The sequence below is a fragment of the Leucoraja erinacea genome, chromosome 8 (assembly GCF_028641065.1).
Source record: "Leucoraja erinacea ecotype New England chromosome 8, Leri_hhj_1, whole genome shotgun sequence".
NCBI lineage: Eukaryota > Metazoa > Chordata > Chondrichthyes > Rajiformes > Rajidae > Leucoraja > Leucoraja erinaceus.
The window spans coordinates 3,186,146-3,205,430 of record NC_073384.1 but is presented as its reverse complement, the minus strand read 5'-3'; the positions used below and the strand labels follow the sequence as shown (position 1 = coordinate 3,205,430).

Sequence of the window (19,285 nt, the reverse complement as noted above, 5' to 3'; positions counted from 1 at the left end):
GAATTTATGAGCAAACTGGGAAATGTTTTAAGATTCCAGACTATTCTATGAGTCGAGGCGATTGATGTGGACAGAGAAGTGAGATAATAAACTGGAAGTGACCCACGAGAGTTATGGGGCATTCATGACAACAATGGGACCATTGTGCTAAAAGTTTAATAATGGCTCAAAAGATATTGTAGACGACGCGATTGATTCATCAATGTTGTCCCATTGAAGCAACGTTTGTGTTTTGTAACACGTTGATACCGATGTGGCCAATGACACTGATGTGGATGCAATATGTGGCCACTGATACAGATGTGGATACAATACGTGGCCACTGATACAGATGTGGACACACTGATACAGATGTGGACACAATACGTGGCCACTGATACAGATGTGGCACACTGATACAGATGTGGACACACTGATACAGATGTGGGCACACTGATACAGATGTGGACACACTGATACAGATGTGGGCACACTGATACAGATGTGGACACACTGATACAGATGTGGACACACTGATACAGATGTGGACACAATACGTGGCCACTGTGGACACAGATGCGGGGGGAATAAGTTAAAACTTTATGCCAATGGGATGAGTTGAAGCTGTATAGATTTCAACCGATGCGTTTAAGATGGGCACTGCTTTCCAGTTCTGGTCTCACCTGGAAAGCATGATTTAAATTTGATGTGGATTTTAATATCTCTTCATTAAACTCTACCTTAGACTGTAGAGATACAGCGTGGAAAAGGGCCCTTTGGCCCACCGATACTACCCCAACCAGCGATCACTCTGCACACTAGCACTATCCTACACACACTAGGGACAATTTACAGAAGCCAATTAATCTACAAACTTGTCTGAGTTTGGAGTGGGGGAGGAAACCGGAGAGAGCCCACATGGTCACAGGGCGAACATATAAACTCTGTATAGAAAGCATGCACATGGAACGCGGGCCTCTGGCGCTGTGAGGCAGCAGTTCTACCGCTGCACCACCATGCAGCCCTCTTTGCTGCATATTCAAACACATTGCACATTGAAGGTCTACGCACCGATCTATGTTCCTGATTATTTATATATCTATATATTTGAATGTATCGGTTTGAGTAAAATGAGAAGTGATGGCTTTGACAGAGCAAGATGCCAGTTGGGTGATTGGTTGTGTTAAAAGGTGTTGTGCTTCAGAAACGCCAAGTTTCATTCTCAGTTTTGGTTCCAATTGCTCGGTGCCTCAGATAGAATTTGCTGTTGTTTTTGAAGCAGCATTTCTGCACCTGTGGTGGATTCTTACTGGTCCAGAGCAACGAAGGAACTGGCTGGTTCTCTGCCACATAAGTGGAGATTATTGCAAGGAGTCGAGATTTGAGCCTTTCACAAGGAAGGTGGAGAAAGAATCCATCATCATCTCTCATCACTAAGTCTCCTGTCTGTCCCGTCTGTCTGTCTCCCGTATCACGAAGGCGGTTCAACCGTGGCTGACGAGGGAAATCAAGCACAGTGTTAAATCCAAGGAAGAGGCATTTAAATTGGCCAGAGGAAGCAGCAAACCAGAGGACTGGGAGAAATTTAGAACTCAACAGAGGAGGACAAAGGGGTTAATTAGGAGGGGGAAATAGAGCATGAAAGAAAGCTTGCGGGGAATATAAAAACTGACTGTAAAAGCTTCTTTAGGTATGTAAAAAGGAAAAGATTAGTGAAGGCGATGGTAGGTCCCTTACAGTCAGAGACGGGTGAATTTATAATGGGAAACAAAGAAATGGCAGAAAAGTTAAAGGAGTACTTTGGTTCTGTCTTCACTAAGGAAGACACAAACAATCTCTCAGAAACACTAGGGGACCGAGGATCTAGTGGGAGGGAGGAACTGATGGGAATCCACATTAGTCAGGGAATGGTGATAAGGGCCTGTCCCACTTGCGTGTCCTTGGCACGCAAATTACGTGACCTCGAGGTCGCGTTGAGGCATACGGGCATCGTATGGCCACGTGGGGCCGGTCCCACTTAGAAGCGCGGAGGGGTATGGAGTTGTGCGTGACATCATGCGGGGCTCTGAAATTTTTGTACCGAACGAAATCTTCCCGCGCCAACGGCCTGTCGCGGAATTGACGGCCAAAGTGGGACAGGCACAAGACCCTGGCACGACGCAACGTCTCACCTCCAACAGCAGCAGAAGCAGGCAAACGATTGCCGAGCTCGGCCTGGAGCTCACGGCCGTTGCGGTCCAGATCCGCCCCCACTTCTTGTCCCAGAGCGGGGCCAAGAAAATTGAAGGTGGACATAAAATGCTGGAGTAACTCAGCGGGACCGGCAGTAGCTCTGGAGAGAAGCAGTGGGTGACGTTTCAGGTCAAGACCCTTCTTTCAGTCTGAAGAAGAGTCTCGACACGAAACGTCACCCATTCCTTCTTTCCAGAGATGCTGCCGGTCCCGCTGAGTTACTCCAACTTTGTGTCAATTTTGAAATGACGTCATGCGCTCCAGACGGCTGTGCGTGCGCATGTAATCGCGCCCGACCTTCACCGGACCATTGCGGCTCAACGCAACCGCGAGGTCGCGTAATTTGCGCGCCAAGGACCCGCAAGTGTGACAGGCCCTTTAGGTAAACTGTTGGGACTGAAGGCAGATAAATCCCCAGGGCCTGATGGTCTGCATCCCAGAGTACTCAAGGAGGTGGCCTTAGAAATTGTGGATACATTGGTGGTCATTTTCCAATGTTCTCTCAACTCTGGATCAGTTCCTGTGGGCTAGAGGGTAGCCAATGTAACCCCACTTTTTAAGAAAGGCGGGAGAGAGAAAACAGGGAATTATAGACCAGTTAGCCTTACATCGGTGGTGGGGAAGATGCTGGAATCAATCATTAAGTAGAATGGATGAGGGAGAGCCAGTGGATGTGGTGTATCTGGACTTTCAAAAAGCCTTTGACAAGATCCCGCACAAGATTAGTGTGCAAAATTAGAGCACATGGTATTGGGGGCATCGGCCTCTGCCTGCAGCTTGTCTGTTTTTTTCTAGCTGTTTTTAAATTTTAGTTTGTCTGAATAGTTTGGGAGATTTCTTTAGTTTTTTATGTGGGGGAGGGCAAGGGGGAACCCGCTTCCCAGTCACTTCCTGGCGGTGATGCAAATATTTCTCCGGGTTTGGTCATCGCCCCCCCTCCTCGTGGCCTACCCGCTGGATCGGAGCGGCCTTTCCTGCCGGAGACCGGGGACCGGACCTCGGCATCGGCGGCGCGGCGCAGCGCTGGATTCACCGCGGAACGGGCGATACCTACCTGGTTCGCCGTGTGAAGCTCCGGAGCGTTGGGCCTGTAGCGTCAACATCGTGGAGCTCCCAACGCGGGCGGTGCTGACTCCAACTTCGCGGAGTCCTGGGGCCCTTTGCTGAGGGCCACCAGCATGAATCTCCGCCCGGCGTGGCCTGGGGACGTCGGGAACCACGGACTCTGGTGGGAAGCGCCCGTTTTGGAGGTCCAAGCCGCTGAGGTTGTCCTCCAGTCCCGATGTCGGAGTTCCATCATTCCGGCGGGTTGCCCGTAGCGGCGACTGCGGAGGGCTGTGGAAGACCCAACCATGGGTGAACATCAGGAACATCGAGGAAGATGACTGACTTTGATGCTTTCCCTCACAGTGGGAAACATTTTGATTCTGTTGTGTGTGGATGTTTTATGTTGGACTCTATCGTGTGTTGTATTCTTTATTTTATTGTATGGCTGTAATGGTATTGTATTATATTGTATGATCTGTCAATAAAGTGCCATCGTATCGTATTGACATGGATAAAGAAGTGGTTGGCAAACAGGAAGCAAAGAGTAGGGATTAACGGGTCCCTTTCAGAATGGCAGGCAGTGACTAGTGGAGTACCGCAAGGCTCGGTGCTGGGACCGCAGCTATTTACAATATACATCAATTATTTAGATGAAGGGATTAAAAGTAACATTAGCAAATTTGCAGATGACACAAAGCTGGGTGGCAGTGTGAACTGTGAGGAGGATGCTATGAGGTTGCAGGGTGACTTGGACAGGTTGGGTGAGTGGGCAGATGCATGGCAGATGCAGTTTAATGTGGATAAATGTGAGGTTATCCACTTTGGTGGCAAAAATAAGAAGGCAGATTATTATCTGAATGGTGTCAAGTTGGGAAAAGGGGAAGTACAAGGAGATCTGGGGGTCCTTGTACATCAGTCACTGAAAGTAAGTATGCAGGTACAGCAGGCAGTGAAGAAAGCGAATGGCATGTTGGCCGTCATAACAGGAGGAGTTGAGTATAGGAGCAAAGAGGGCCTTCTGCAGTTGTATAGAGCCCTAGTGAGACCACACCTGGAGTATTGTGTACAGTTTTGGTCTCCAAATTTGAGGAGGGACATTCTTGCAATTGAGGGAGTGCAGCGAAGGTTTACAAGGTTAATTCCCGGGATGGCGGGACTGTCATATGTTGATTGAATGGAGCAACTGCGCTTGTATATTCTGGCATTTAAATCCCTTTCTCACGGGGCGACTTGACGCAAGAGTTAACCAGAGTTGAACATCGTGGGAACCTCTTGCGATAACCGTACGTCATTCGTGCACCACCGTGGCGCTAACGGCAGGCACTCGTGTAACTTGGTGACTCGGGAGAAAATTCAAACAAGCTTGAATTTCTCCAAGAGTGACTTGTACACTTGTGATTGAACATTGCAACATTTTATGCACGTAGTGGCCAGTGCGATATCCGTACTGACTCTTGCGTGTACCGTGGGAACTCCTGCGAATGGTGAACCCGGAAGTTGGACAGAGGGGACAGAAGGTGAGTAAAAATTGTCTTCTGTGGGATTGAATTTAAAAAATAAAGATTTGCATCCGCATATGGACATCAACTTATTCATGAGTTATGTTAATGAGATTCAAGAAAATAACTATAATCTTTAAAAGGGACTTTACTGAAAGGTCCCGCATTTTTATGGTCCGTGAGAAATTTTTCACATGTACTTCTTTGAGAGATGGATGCTGCTTGGCCCGCTGAGTTACTCCAGCATTTTGTGTCTAACTTGCTGATTCAGGCAGTTTTTGATTATCAAGGATTCTGCGCTGACTCTTTACTGTGAAACACACGTTGGAAATTTAAACTTGGGCGCAACTAACATCGTCTTACTACCGTGGGAACTCTTTAACTCAGCGGGCAGGCAGCAGTTAATTGTTGCTCCCTTCACTTTCCCAGGGGGTCGGGACGGGACTGGAGTTGGGAGGGAAAGGTGGGGGAGTCGAGGGAGAGGAGGGGTGTCTTCATTTACTGGCGGTGGGTGTCTGTCACTGAAACAGGCAGGTGAGATTTCACATCCACCTTGTGTGTGCCTCTCTCTCTCTCCCTCCCTCCCTCTCACGCAGGCTGAGAGACTCTGCCTCTGTGAGTGTACGTCTCTTTCTCCCCCTCTCCCACACACAGTAAGATCGAGGTCCTGTGCTCAGTCCATCTGTGTCTCCCACATACACAGTAAAACTCTGCTTCGTGTGTGTGTATACGTCTCCCCTCATTTCTCTCTCTCCCCCCCCTCCCCCATCACTGTGCCACGTGATGATTTAATTACACTTGACAGTTTACAATGTCATTCAAGATTTAACGGGAAAGCTCGGGAGACGGCCAAGTCACTCGCACAAATAACAGAAATGCCGAGTGCCGTGGGAACTCTTTGTCTACCCCCCCGTTATATCGTGTGATATCATGCTAGACCACGACCACTTCACTCTGGTCACATCTTGCGTCAAGTCGCCCCGTGAGAAAGGCCTATTAGAAGGGTGAGAGGCGATCTCATTGAAACATATAAGATTGTTAAGGGTTTGGACACGCTAGAGGCAGGAAACAAATTCCCGATGTTGGGAGAGTCCAGAACCACAGTTTTAGACTAAGGGGTGAGCCATTTAGAACGGAGATGAGGAAAAAAATTTCACACAGAGAGTGGTGAATCTGTGGAATTCTCTGCCTCAGAAGACGGTGGAGACCAATTCGCTGGATGCTTTCAAGAGAGAGCTAGATAGAGCTCTTAAAGATAGCAGAATCAAGGGCTATGGGGAGAAGGCAGGAACGGGGTACAGATTGTGGATGATCAGCCATGATCACATTGAATGGCGGTGCTGGCTCGAAGGGCCAAATGGCCTCCTCCTGCACCTATTGTCTATTGTCAGCCACGGTTCCCTCTTGCTCTGCTTAGAATCTTTCTTCCTCTTTGGAATGAAATGATCTTGAATCTTCTGGATTATTCACTGAAATTCCTGCCATTGCTGTTCCACCGTCATTCCTGCTAGGATCCTTTTCCAGTCGACCTTGGCCAGCTCCTCCCTCATGCCTCTGATTGTTCCCGGGGCCTGTGGTGACCTGTGACCGGGGCCTGTGGTGACCTGTGACCGGGGCCCGTGGTGACCTGGGACTGTCCCCATGAGAGGTTGTCCATTATCTGTTATTTGCACTTTATCAGTTTATTTATTCATGTGTGTATATATTTATATTATGATATATGGACACACTGATCTGTTTTGTAGTCAATGTCAGTCTGAAGAAGGGTTTCGGCCTGAAACGTTGCCTATTTCCTTCGCTCCATAGATGCTGCTGCACCCGCTGAGTTTCTCCAGCACTTTTGTCTACCTTTGATTTTCCAGTATCTGCAGTTCCTTCTTAAACACCTTCTATATTCTGTTCAAGAAGGAACTGCAGATGCTGGAAGATCGAAGGTACACAAAATTGCTGGAGAAACTCAGCGGGTGCAGCAGCATCTATGGAGCGAAGGAAATAGGCGACGTTTCGGGCCGCTGAGTTTCTCCAGCAATTTTGTGTACCTACCGTCTATATTCTGTTGTGCTGAAGCAAAGCAAGAATTTCATTGTCCTATCTGGGACACATGACAATAAACTCACTTGACTTGACTTGAGGTTGTGGCTGCACTGCATATTATCAGACCGGGCGTCGTTGCCACTGCTTGGGGCCACTGTCTCAGATCAAGGTGTGTGGGCTGTGTCAATCAAGTGACTGCAGGAAATACAGGAGCACTTGAGTTAACATGAGGAACTGAATCGTTCTTTATCATGGTTGAAAAGACTCAAGTGGGAGGAAAATTAAACTTTTGCACAAGAGCTTGGTTCTCCCATGTGAAGAGGGGTCCCAACCTCGCCTGTCCATTCCCTCCACTGAGGCTGACTGACCTGTGGAGTTGCTCCAGCACTTTGTGTTTTGTTCAAGGTTCCATGTCGTGCTTCTTGATGCTTGGACATCTCCAGCAGTTTTATCTTTCTGAACCTCTGACATTTATCAGTGAAAATTCCAACGTTGTGTACAGTTGTCGGTGTTATTCAGTCTTGCCCCATACTATTGGATCTCTGCCTCGCCTCTGAAACTGTGATCAGGTATTGTAGCTGGAGAGTCGGTTGGTGTAGTCATGGCCCCAAGCATTTCTACCAGTACCTGTGTGTAAGGAATGTGAAGGCAACTATTTACAGTTGCAACACTTCCCTGTGAGAACAATTGCAATTGTACGTTGGAAATCGGACCTGACTGATTCATTCCACTGACTCCCACCATCAACGGTGTCAACTCTGTAAGAAGTAGAACAGCGACTTGGCCAGGCTGCTGTAACCATCAGCCGCCTCTGGCACTGATGAGAGTTACATTCAGTGGAAGACGGGTGTCAGAACGTGGCTGCTTTCTCACTGGCTGGCTTTATTGACACGTGTACCAAGGTACAGCTGTGTGCGAACCAGCCAACACAAAGACTATGCATGATTACATCCAGCCATTTACATGATAAGCGGAATAACGTTTAATCAAGTGCAAGGTAATGCCTGACTCGGGAGCCAAGAGCAGGCAGCCAGCTGCATTCACCAGGTGACTGAGGCAGGACCTGAGGGCCCTGGGGGGGGGGGGGGGGGGTGCTGGGACCACTGGCCTTGCCAACAGTTTCCCCCACCCACCCTCTCCATGTCCACGCTCGCTCATTGGAAGCAGCAGCCACCTCCATCACCTCTATCACTTGTTACAAAGTTGTTGTATCCTCTGCCTATCAATCCTCCCCCCACCCCCCCAGTTTGAAGATGGCCGGGCGAGGTAGTTGAGGCTGGGACTATCGCAAACATTTAAGAAACAGTTAGACATGGATAGGACAGGTTTAGAGGGACATGGGCCAAACACAGTCAGATTGAACCTGTTTGTGCTCCTGACTAGTGTAGCTGGGACACTGTTGGCCAGAATGGGCAAGTCGGGCCGAAGGGCCGGTTTCCACACTGTATCAATCTATGACTCTATGAGGAGAGGGCCGACTGGATCGAGGTGATGGCAGCAATGGGCCTCTATGATCAGAGTGGAACCAAAGCCCAGAGACTCTTTGCTTCTCGACTCAGTGGGCTGTTTCTGGTCATTGTTGTACTGAACCAGGGATGCCAATAGTCTTACTGATCTGTACGCAAAACATGAATGTGGCTGTACATTGGCACAGGTGACAATGAAGGTTGGGCCTGTTTGTCCTGACACATTGTGTATTCTTGGGGCCATTCCTATTAGGTGCGTTTCACAGCCGGTGGGAATGTGAGACGTGCAAGAAGCCTTAATGCCTGGCCCGGCTGATGTATCACTGCCTGGGGCATACAATGAGTTGAAGGGTGTAGGCAATAATGTCAGTGTTTGTCACAGACGCTGTCATTTAGCAAATACTTTTAGCAGGTGTCTTTGCTCTGTTTGTTTACCCTGCCTGTGGTTTGGGGAATGTTGTGGAGGCAGTTCGGGTCTGAACAATGGTGTGAGGTGCCATAGTGAAGCACTCTGCAGCCTACATGGTCATGAGATATTCCTCAGACTATCAAAAGCTGTGCCCACACACAGAGTTGGGAGTAAGCTTTTTGCCAATTCTCTGACGGCTAAATCCCAAGGCGGTGAAAGTGACCCTGTTTTCAGGCTCTGGTTAGTTTGCAGTAATTGTCAGTTGAAGGCTCATTCAGTGAATGGGTGTGGTGTGTGGAGCTCAGCGCCTGCTCCTGGCCACCACTGACAGCCCTGCATGCTGTTGCCCAACCATTGTAAATGTCCTGCACAGCAGCAAGGAACCTGTTGGACATAAGGAGCAGTGTTGCAACAGCAAACCTGGAGCTGGGATGGGTAACCATATCCTTGCTTGACGTTGGTCCTCGTGAAGATTGGGTCTGCAGTGGACCCAAGGATTACGGCCAAGGTTTGTGTTCCATCAGCCCAGACACACAGAATGGAGAAGAGCTTCAGCCACCAACAAAATCAGGGCCGAATGTGTGATTTTGAAAAGGTGAAATGCTTTTAAATATATAAATGATGCATAGTGGAATACTCGACTAGGTTGGAGCTTGTACTCCATAACAAGAGGTTGATGTATATTGAGACAATGACCAATACCGTATCATGATAGCCCCTTTTAGTTGCTGGTGAATAAAGCTGGTGGTTGGTCAGCTGGTCGTCGTGGTTTGATGCTGCCCCTTGCCCTTGCAGTTGTCACTGAAGGGTTGGTGTGATCTGTGCGTGTGGATGGATGAGGTCCACTTTGTGGCTGGGAGACAGCTCTGTGGCTGCTGGGAGGAGGAGGTTCATGCTGATTGATGCCTGGCACAGAGACATGGTCATTGGATTTCTTTCCCTGGAGATGATCGCATTTCCAGTGCCTCTGATGGTCTGACATGATCCTCTTTAGAAACAAGGTCAATGACATTGTGAACATCCTCTCTTCCAAGTTCAGTAATCGCTGTCCACAACTTGAGTTGTTGCACATGACTGCTGACTCAGGCTGCCCCATATTTGTACTCGGCTTGCTGTTTGAAGTGTCTCCGTACCACGGTGCCGATACTGATAAAGGTTCTAATCTTTTGTTAGTCTTGTCCCTGCTGCCTCTAGTTTTTCCATTGTATGATTGTGGGACTGGGCAGCGATGTGAGGGAATCCTACAGTCTGATACAGGCCCCTCACCAAGTTCCTCTCGTGTTCTGCTGCTGTTCTGAATGACGAAAAGTGCAATTATTGTTTGACAATCTTAGAACTTTTATCAAACATCAGAAACGTTATCATGTTGGCCAGGCATTTGTGCCTTAAAGCAGTGATTCCCAACCTGGGGCCATATGGCCCCAAAATTTCAGGGGGGGAGGCCACAGAAAAATTTGGGGATTTAGGGGGCCACAGACTCAATGAAGGGGGCCACTTTTTTTCCGCTAATAATGTCAGGGGGGGTGGCCACAAAAAAATTAAAGAGCCCAAGGGGACCGTGAACTACAAAAGGTTGGGAACTGTAGTGTATTTTGAGGTACTTGGAACTGACTCAAAAGAACTCTCAGATACAGGAGTAAACTAACAAGCTACTTTATTGTAGGATGCCACCATGAGTCCCCTCGCACTAGACATAACATATGCTAATTACATTATATACATTACAGGAACCACTGCCTTAAAGGATATTTCAGGCTGTAGATTCTGCATTAAATCGTTCACTGTTTGCCACTGCACTGTCACACTTCATGCTTTCTGCAGTTCAGATTTAAGATCAGGTTTCCGAACGAACAAAATCAACATTCAATCTATGTAACGTTTCAATATATTATGCATGCACTTTTCTAAAGGCACCTTAACTGAAAGATAATGAATTAAATCCTTCTGACTTCCCAGTTCTCCCACCAGTGTTACTGTCTCCGACTACATTCTATCTGTGTCCCGCCCACTCCCCTGACATTAGTCTGAAGAAGGGGCTCGACCCGAAACGTCACCCATTCCTTCTCTCCATAGATGCTGACTGTCCCGCTGTGTTACCCTCGTGACAATATTGTGTCCACCATGCATCATGTAAGACTGAAAGTGAATAGAATTCCCAAGAGCCGCCACTGCACTATATTTATTATTTAACTTTCATTTTGAAGCTTTGTGGCCCTGTCCCACGGTACGAGTTCATTCCAACAGCTCTCCCGAGTTTGCCCTGATTCGAACTCGGAGATTGACGGTAATGGCCGCTCGTCGGTACTCGGGACTCTCGTGGACATTTTTCAACATGTTGAAAAATCTTCACGAGTCTTCCCTTGCTTACCTGCCATTAGCGAGTCTTCCCGAGTACCTGAGTTAGCGTTACGAGCCGCTAAGAGACGTCCCCGAGCTCCGACGTACCCGCTACGTTCATTCTTCGTGCTTACCACGAGTTTGATTTTTTTTTTAACTCCGGGGAGCTCTTGGAATGAACTCGTACAGTGGGACAGGGCCATTAGTTGCATCATTACCGCGTTGGTTTCTGAGCAGAACGGTTGTGAGTACAGAAGAGCAGTGCCTGTTATTGTGTAAATACCACATTCTCACCTGCATCATCTATTTTGTCATATTTGCTGCAATTTTCACAACTTAAAGCTTTATTTGAGAAGTGTTCAGAGCTGTTACTTGGCACAACAAATAATGTTGGTATTGTTTGGTCAACGTGGCGACAGACTGAACTGTTCTTATCTGCCGGCAACTTTCACATCAATCGGTTGAAAAGTAATTAGGGATATTTGTAATATTTAATACAAGCCAATGTTTACAGCATTTATTTAATGGGAATGGGGAGGACAATTGTAAGACTGGGTTTAGGCAGGTAGATGCACATAATGCCATTTGTATTTCAGTGAATTAAAGGAGATTTATAATTGTTCTTCCATTATATCCATTCGACAATTATAGATTTCAATTTTCTTTTTAATTAAAAAAAAATTTCCCCGAGTTTCTATTTTAGTTTGTTTTAATTTTCAGAAGATTGTAATTTTTGGACGGATCTAATCCACAGCAATATAAAGAAGTGGTTCACTCTAATGGAGACTGCAGTGGCTCCCCTCTTGTAGATAACTTGTTGATGTCCTTAAGTGGGTTTCTCCCCCCATCCTCTTCAGAAGCCATCCAAGCTTCTGTTTCCCGAGCTGAACTAGTGATATTCTGTTGGATTCCTCCATGGGATGTGGTCTGCTCCAGGGTTGCTCTTGAGTGATGCATGCTACCTTACAATGCTCTACGTTGCAGCCTATAGGTCAGAACCATACTTTAATCTCTCTCTGTTTACTTTGCATAGAAACAACAATGGGGAGGTTGGGGATAGCATTGAGCAGGAAAATAGGGATGTGTGTAGCAAAGGTACAGCGTTATCATGGGTGACTTTAACCTACATATAGATTGGGCCAACCAAATTGGTAACAGTGCTGAGGAGGAGGATTTCCTGGAATGTATACGGGATGGGTTTTTAAACCAATATGTAGAGGAACCGACTAGAGGGCAGACCATCCTAGACTGGGTATTGTGTAATGAGGAAGGTTTAGTTAGTGATCTTGTTGTGCAAGATCTTGTCTTCCAATGTCCTCTGGATTCTGGATCGGTTCCTGTGGACTGGAGGGTAGCCAATGTAACTCCAATTTTTACGAAAGGAGGGAGAGAAGAAAATAGGAAATTATCGACCAGTTAGCCTTACATCGGTAGTGGGGAAGATGCTGGAGTCGATTGTTAAAGATGTTATAGCAGCGCATTTGGAAAGCAGTGACGGGATCAGTCAAAGTCAGCATGGTGAAGGGGAAAATCATGCGTGAGTAATCTTCTTGAATTTTTTGAGGATGTAACAAGTAGAATGGAATGGATGTGGTGTATCTGGATGTGGTGTACCTGGACTTTCAAAAAGCCTTTGACAAGGCCCCGCACAAGAGATTAGTGTGCAAAATTAGAGCATGTAGAATAGAATAGAATAGAATGCAATTTATTGTCATTCAAACCTAGGTTTGAACGAAATATCATTTCTACAGTTTTTTTTACATTACAAAACAATCCAAGACACTTAACACAGTTTACATAAACATCCATCACAGTGAGTCTCCAACATCTCCTCACTGTGATGGAAGGCAAAGTCTTTATCTCTTCCCTTTGTTCCTTCTCCCGTGGTCCAGCAGTCCAACTGCAGTGTCGAGGCGAACTGGGGCTCCGATGTTAAAGCCCCCGGCGGGCGATGGTAAGTCCTGAGGCCGTTTAAGCCACGCCGGGCGATGTTAGGCCCCGGCTCCGTGTCCTTTAAACCCGCGGTTCCAGCGGGAGAAGTCGCCGTTGCGGAGCTCGGAAAAGCGGTCTCCCACCAGGGACCTGCGAGCTCCCGATGTTCCCGTCCACCGGGTCTGCGGCCAGTGCCTCCGAGCTCCAAAGGTCGGGTCACAGCCGCGCGCCACCACAGCTCTTCCCGCTCCGAAGTTGTCCAGCTCCGCGATGTCAGTTCCGCAGGCTCTGCAACTGGAGCCCTCGGGTTAGTCCCGGCCGGAGGTCACCGCCGGCTCCACGATGTTAGGCCCAACGACATCCGAGACCCGACAGGGAATAGTCGGGTCCCTGCACAGGGAAGAGATTTAAAACGGTTTCCCCCACAGCCCCTCCACATACACAGCTAAAAAAATAAAATAAAAACTAACTCAAGACATACATTTAACAAGACAAAAAATAAAAAAAGACAGATGACTGTAGTTAAGCCGCTGCCGTTAAGGCGCCGCCACTGTACCATGTAGTATTGGGGGTAGGGTAATAACATGGATAGAGAACCGGTTGGCAGACAGGAAACAGAGTAGGGATTAATGAGTCCTTTTCAGAATGGCAGGCATTGACCAGTGGGGTACCGCAAGGCTCGGTGCTGGGACCCCAGTTATTTACAATATATATTAATGATTTAGACGAGGGAATTAAATGTGACATCTCTAAGTTTGCGAATGACACAAAGCTGGGTGGCAGTGTGAGCTGTGATGAGGCTGCAGGGTTTGGATAAGTTGGGTGAGAGGGCAGATTTTTTTTTTCTTGTTGTATGACTGCAGAAACCAAATTGCGTTTGAACTTCATTTGAGATTCAAATGACAATAAACGGTATCGTATTGTAGATTAGATGAGATTCAACTTTATTGTCATTGCACAGAGTACAAGTACAGGTACAACAAAATGCAGTTTTGCATCTAACCAGAGCGCAAAGCAGTAAAGTGCTGATGAAGACAATATATACAAATGAGGATATATTGGTGTATGTACATAGGCATATACATATATACAGGTAGTTGTTAAGGTGTAAAGATTAACATGTGCTATATTCTGATGATAAGAGCTTAACTGTAAATTATATAAACTATAAATAATACTGATGAGAAGGGGGGGGGGGATAGCGCGAGGCCTGTGAGTTCAGCCGGGTAATGGTGTTGGGGAAGAAGCTGTTCCTTAGTCTGCTGGTGCAAGACCTGAAGCTCCTGTACCGCCTCCCTGATGGGAGGAGGGCAAACAGTCCATGGTTGGGGTGTGCGGGGTCCTTAATGATTTTGCCAGCCCGTCTCAGACACCGTGTGCGGTGAAGGACAGCTATGGCAGCAGGGAGCGGGGCACCGATGATGTGCTGAGCGGTTTTCACCAACCGTTGCAGTGCCTTCCTGTCAGCTGTGGTGCAACTGCTGTACCATACCGTGAAGCAGGTGGTCCGGATGCTTTCTATGGTACAGCGGTAGAAGTTGGACAGGATCTGGGGGGGACAGGTGAACTTTCTTGAGCCTCCTCAGAAAGTAGAGGCGCTGCTGCACCTTTTTAATCAGTGTTGAGGGATCAGGACAGATCCTCAGAGATGTGCACCCCGAGGAATTTGTAGTTGGGGACGCGCTCCACCTCGGTCCCGTTTATGTGGATGGGGGTGTGTCTGCCGCCTCCTTCGATTTCCTTCGTCTTCTTCTGTGTGTTGAGGACAAGGTTGTTGTTGGTACACCAAGCTGCCAGGTGCTGGACCTCCTCCCTGTAGGCTGATTCGTTGTTGTCCCTGATCAGTCCTACCACCGTGGTGTCATCAGCGAATTTTATGATGGAGTTGGAGCCATGAATAGGGATGCAGTCGTGGGTGAAGAGGGAGTAGAGTAGAGGGCTGAGCACACAGCCCTGAGGCACGCCAGTGTTCAAATGCAGTATAATATGGATAAATGTGAGGTTATCCACTTTGGTGGCAAGAACAGCAAGGCAGATTATTATCTGAATGGTGTCAGATTAGGAAAAGGGGAGGTGCAACGGGACCTGGGTGTGCTTGTACATCAGTCACTGAAAGTGAGCATGCTGGTACAGCAGGCAGTGAAGAAAGCTAATGGCATGTTGGCCTTCATTGCGAGAGGATTTGAGTTTCGAAGCAAGGAGGTCCTACTGCAGTTGTACAGGGCCCTGGTGAGACCATGAGTATTGTGTGCAATTTTGATTTCCTAATTTGAGGAAGGACATTCTTGCTATTGAGGGAGTGCAGTGCAGGTTCAGGAGGTTAATCTCCGGGATGGCGGGACTGACATATGATGAAAGAATGAGTCGACTGGTCTAAAATTCACTGGGATTTATAAGGATGAGAGGATATCTTATAGAAACATATAACAACATAAGGGATTGGACAGGCTAGATTGTGGAAAAATGTTCCCGATGTTGGGGAGTCCAGAACCAGGGGAGAATAAGGGATAGGCCATTTAGGACTGAGATGAGGAAAACCTTTTCATCCAGGGAGTTGTGAATCTGTTGAATTCTCTGCCACAGAAGGCAGTGGAGGCCAATTCACTGGATGTTTTCAAGAGAGAGTTAGATATAGCTCTTAGGGCTAACAAAATCAAGGGATATGGGGAGAAAACCGTTTATGATCAGTCATGATCATATTGAATGGCGTTGCTGGCTCGAAGGGCTGACTGGCCTACTCCTGCATCTATTTTTCTATGTTTTCTGTAACGCTCCATTTATAGTGGAGACACAAGAACTGCAAATGCTGGATTCATGAGCAAATCGCAAAGTGTTGGAGGAACTCAGTGGGTCAGGCAGTATCTGTGGAGGGAAAACGTGGTCGACGTTTTGGGTTAAAACTCTGCATCGAAACAGGGAACGTAGAGGGTTCATTGGAAGTTGGTGTAGAGGGCCGATATAAAGGAGGGGAAGGAGGGGGGGGAATATAAAGGGGGAGGCTTTAGTTTTGGCCACATACCATGAGAGAATCAATAAAATAATTAATGCTTTAAAGGGGAGGCCATTTAAGACTGAGGTGAGAAAACATTTTCATCCAGGGAGTTGTGAATCTGTTGAATTCTCTGCCACAGAGGGCAGTGGAGGCTAAATCACTGGGTGGATTTAAGAGAGAGTTAGATAGAGCTCTTGGGGCTAGTGGAGTCAAGGGATACAAAATTCTTAAGGGGTTGGACAGGCTAGATGCAGGAAGATTGTTCCCGATGTTGGGGAAGTCCAGAACAAGGGGTCACAGTTTAAGGATAAGGGGGAGATCTTTTAGAACTGAGATGAGAAAAACATTTTTCACACAGAGAGTGGTGAATCTGTGGAATTCTCTGCCACAGAAGGTAGTTGAGGCCAGTTCATTGGCTATATTTAAGAGGGACTTAGATGTGGCCCTTGTGGCTAAAGGGATCAGGGGGTATGGAGAGAAGGACAGGTACAGGATACTGAGTTGGATGATCAGCCGTGATCATATTGAATGGCGGTGCAGACTCGAAGGGCCGAATGGCCTACTCCTGCACCTAATTTCTATGTTTCTATGTTTCTATGATATGGGGAGAAGGCAGGCACCGGTTATTGATAGGGGACGATCAGCCATGATCACAATGAATGGCGGTGCTGGCTCGAAGGGCCGAATGGCCTCCACCTGCACCTATTTTCTAAGTTTCTATGCATTTAGCCATCGGCATTTTAGTAGCTATTCTAATTTATAAAAGTACATTTAAAAAGATCTAATTCCATATGCATTTGGTAAATATCTTTTTTGTTTTACAGTTATGAGAAAATGAGTGTGGGACGTAAACGGACAAAGCTGGTGGGGGTCATGCTGATGGTCAACTTCTTCATTTACATCGTGGTGGAGATTTCATGGAGCGATCAGGAAGATAAGAACTCGACTAAAAAGCTCATCATTGCAGACGATGGATTTTGGAAATCTGTGGTTCCGATTAAACCGTACTGGAATCGTGAACAGCACAGACTAGATGAGTTGTACAACCCTGTGACTGCAGCCCTGCACAATAGAACCGTGGTGGGGAACATAAACATCACCAGCATGTACACCTGTGAACCTAATTCACGCATCAAGGAGGAGATAATCAACTTTGATAGTCTTCCCGACCGCTTCAAGGATTTCCTCACCTACTTGCGATGTAGGAGTTACCCTTTGATCATTGACCAACCGGCCAAATGCCAGAATAACCCTGTGCTTCTCCTGGCTATAAAGTCACTGGAGTCCCACTTTGACAGGCGGCAGGCGATCCGCCAGTCATGGGGCAATGAGACCACAATCAGAAACAAGACCATTGCTCGGATATTTTTACTGGGCAAGTCGTCTCAGGCAGATGACTTTCCCGACTTATCCGAGATGCTTCAGTTCGAGAGTAACCAGCACAAAGACATTCTCCTGTGGGATTACAGAGACACCTTCTTTAATCTAACACTAAAGGAAGTGTTATTTTTAGAGTGGATCAGCAAATCATGCCCCAATATTCAATACATTTTTAAAGGAGATGATGATGTCTTTGTAAATACGATGCAAATACTTGAATATTTAGATACTTTGGATAAGAATAAAGCTAAAGATCTGTTTATTGGTGATGTTATTACAAATGCAGGGCCTCATCGAGAGAAGAAACTGAAGTATTATGTTCCTGAGAGCATGTTTGAGGGTGTGTACCCACCGTATGCAGGTGGTGGTGGCTTCCTCTACTCTGGATACTTGGCAAAGAGACTTCATAACATCTCATACCAGGTTGCACTATATCCAATTGATGATGTGTACACTGGAATGTGCCTTAGAAAACTTGGCCTAGCTCCAGAGAAACACAAGGGTTTCAGGACTTTTGATATTTTGCAAAAAGATAGACATGTTACGTGTGCGTATAAAAACTTGATATTAGTCCACAGCAGGAGTCCTCAAGAAATGATAAGGATCTGGAACAGGCTGCAAGATCCTCAGTTGAAATGTTAGTCTCAGATTCCACTGAAGGAAATGGTTGTGATACTTGATACCAGTTTCTATTGGATGCGGAATGTTTTCTGATTTTGCATAGTTGATCACTTAATGATATCAAGTGCGAATAAACGGTGCAAAATCTGTTTGAAGGAGGCTCCAAGGATACCGCATCACGGAGAGACATCGTGGGCCAAAGGAGTGTACGTTTGACCCTAAACGCCATGTCTCACTGAATTACAGAACAATTTCACCGACTCCAAATGTCCAGCGTCTCTCTCCAACACAGCATCCTCGGCCAAGGATTCTTCCTATTCCCTATCAGAAGGAATTCCAGGAGATGGTGTTTATTCAGTGCATCAAGCCAAATCAAAGTTGTGGCACAACGAGATGATGAGATTGTTGCACTGGGCAGATGTAGCCATGAGCAGAATAATGTCTCTAAATTGTGTGCAAACAGATCATGTTAGAGATTCACTGTCAGTTATATTTCATTATGTGCTGTACATCAGGAAGGGGAATGTTTCATGTCTTCAAAGAAGAATGTCAATGTATTTTGTTTAATAAATCTAATTTCTGAATAGAAAGTCAATGCTATTTAAATGTTTGTGTGGGTGGCAAAAAAAATCCATAAGTTTTCTACAAATGTTGGACTAGCAGGAGATTATTGCCAGTCTATTAAATGTTTGCTGGACATTCTCCATAATATGTAAGCATGTGTGCTTCCTGTGTTTATGTGGATAAGTGCCTGCCATTTTATTTATTCAGATCCAAGACCAAATTGTTTTTAAAATGAAAAATATATGGTGTATTATTTTGTCTGTAAAACCTGTTACGTGTGACTTGTCTCTAAATAAACGGTTAATATAATCCTTGTCACCTTTCAAGATATAATGAAAGATCCTCCAGCAAGGATTTCTTTAAACTGGAGCGAATGGTGCACTATACAGCGATGTCCCAGTTCAATCCTGGACACTCCACCAACAAGCTGCTCACACACAGTCATACAGCACGGAAACAGGCCCTTCGGCCCAACTGACCAACATGTCCCATCTACACTAGTCCCACATGCCTGCGTTTGTTTCACTTTTAGTTCTGTAACATTCGGTGAAAAGCTTTTTGTTGGGTGGTCCCACTTGGGCGACCTAATTGGCGAGTTTAGAAGAGTTTTAAAAAATGACGTGTTGAAGACCTCCTTCTACCTCCTTTGACTATGTTGAAGACCAGCTTTGACTAGCGACGACTAACTTCGGGAAAAATTGGACACCGAATAGTGGAGAGTGAAGACGACCTCCTTCGACCTCCCTTCGACTATGATGAAGACTATCTACGACTACCTTCGCCTAACTTCAAT

At 46.6% G+C, this 19,285-nt stretch overlaps 1 protein-coding gene across 4 annotated transcripts in view; it reads left to right on the top strand.

Annotated features, from left to right (window-relative positions):
• The window catches only part of b3gnt2b (UDP-GlcNAc:betaGal beta-1,3-N-acetylglucosaminyltransferase 2b), a 32,720-nt gene extending 13,919 nt beyond the window's left edge, over positions 1-18,801 (top strand). For all 4 annotated transcript variants that reach the window (XM_055638883.1, XM_055638882.1, XM_055638881.1 and 1 more), the window contains exon 2: positions 16,752-18,801. In XM_055638883.1, coding sequence (XP_055494858.1) covers positions 16,762-17,949 — 1,188 coding nt within the window. In that variant the 5' untranslated portion in view covers positions 16,752-16,761 and the 3' untranslated portion in view covers positions 17,950-18,801. The remainder of the gene's footprint in view (positions 1-16,751) is intronic.
• The last annotated feature ends 484 nt before the right edge of the window (positions 18,802-19,285 follow it).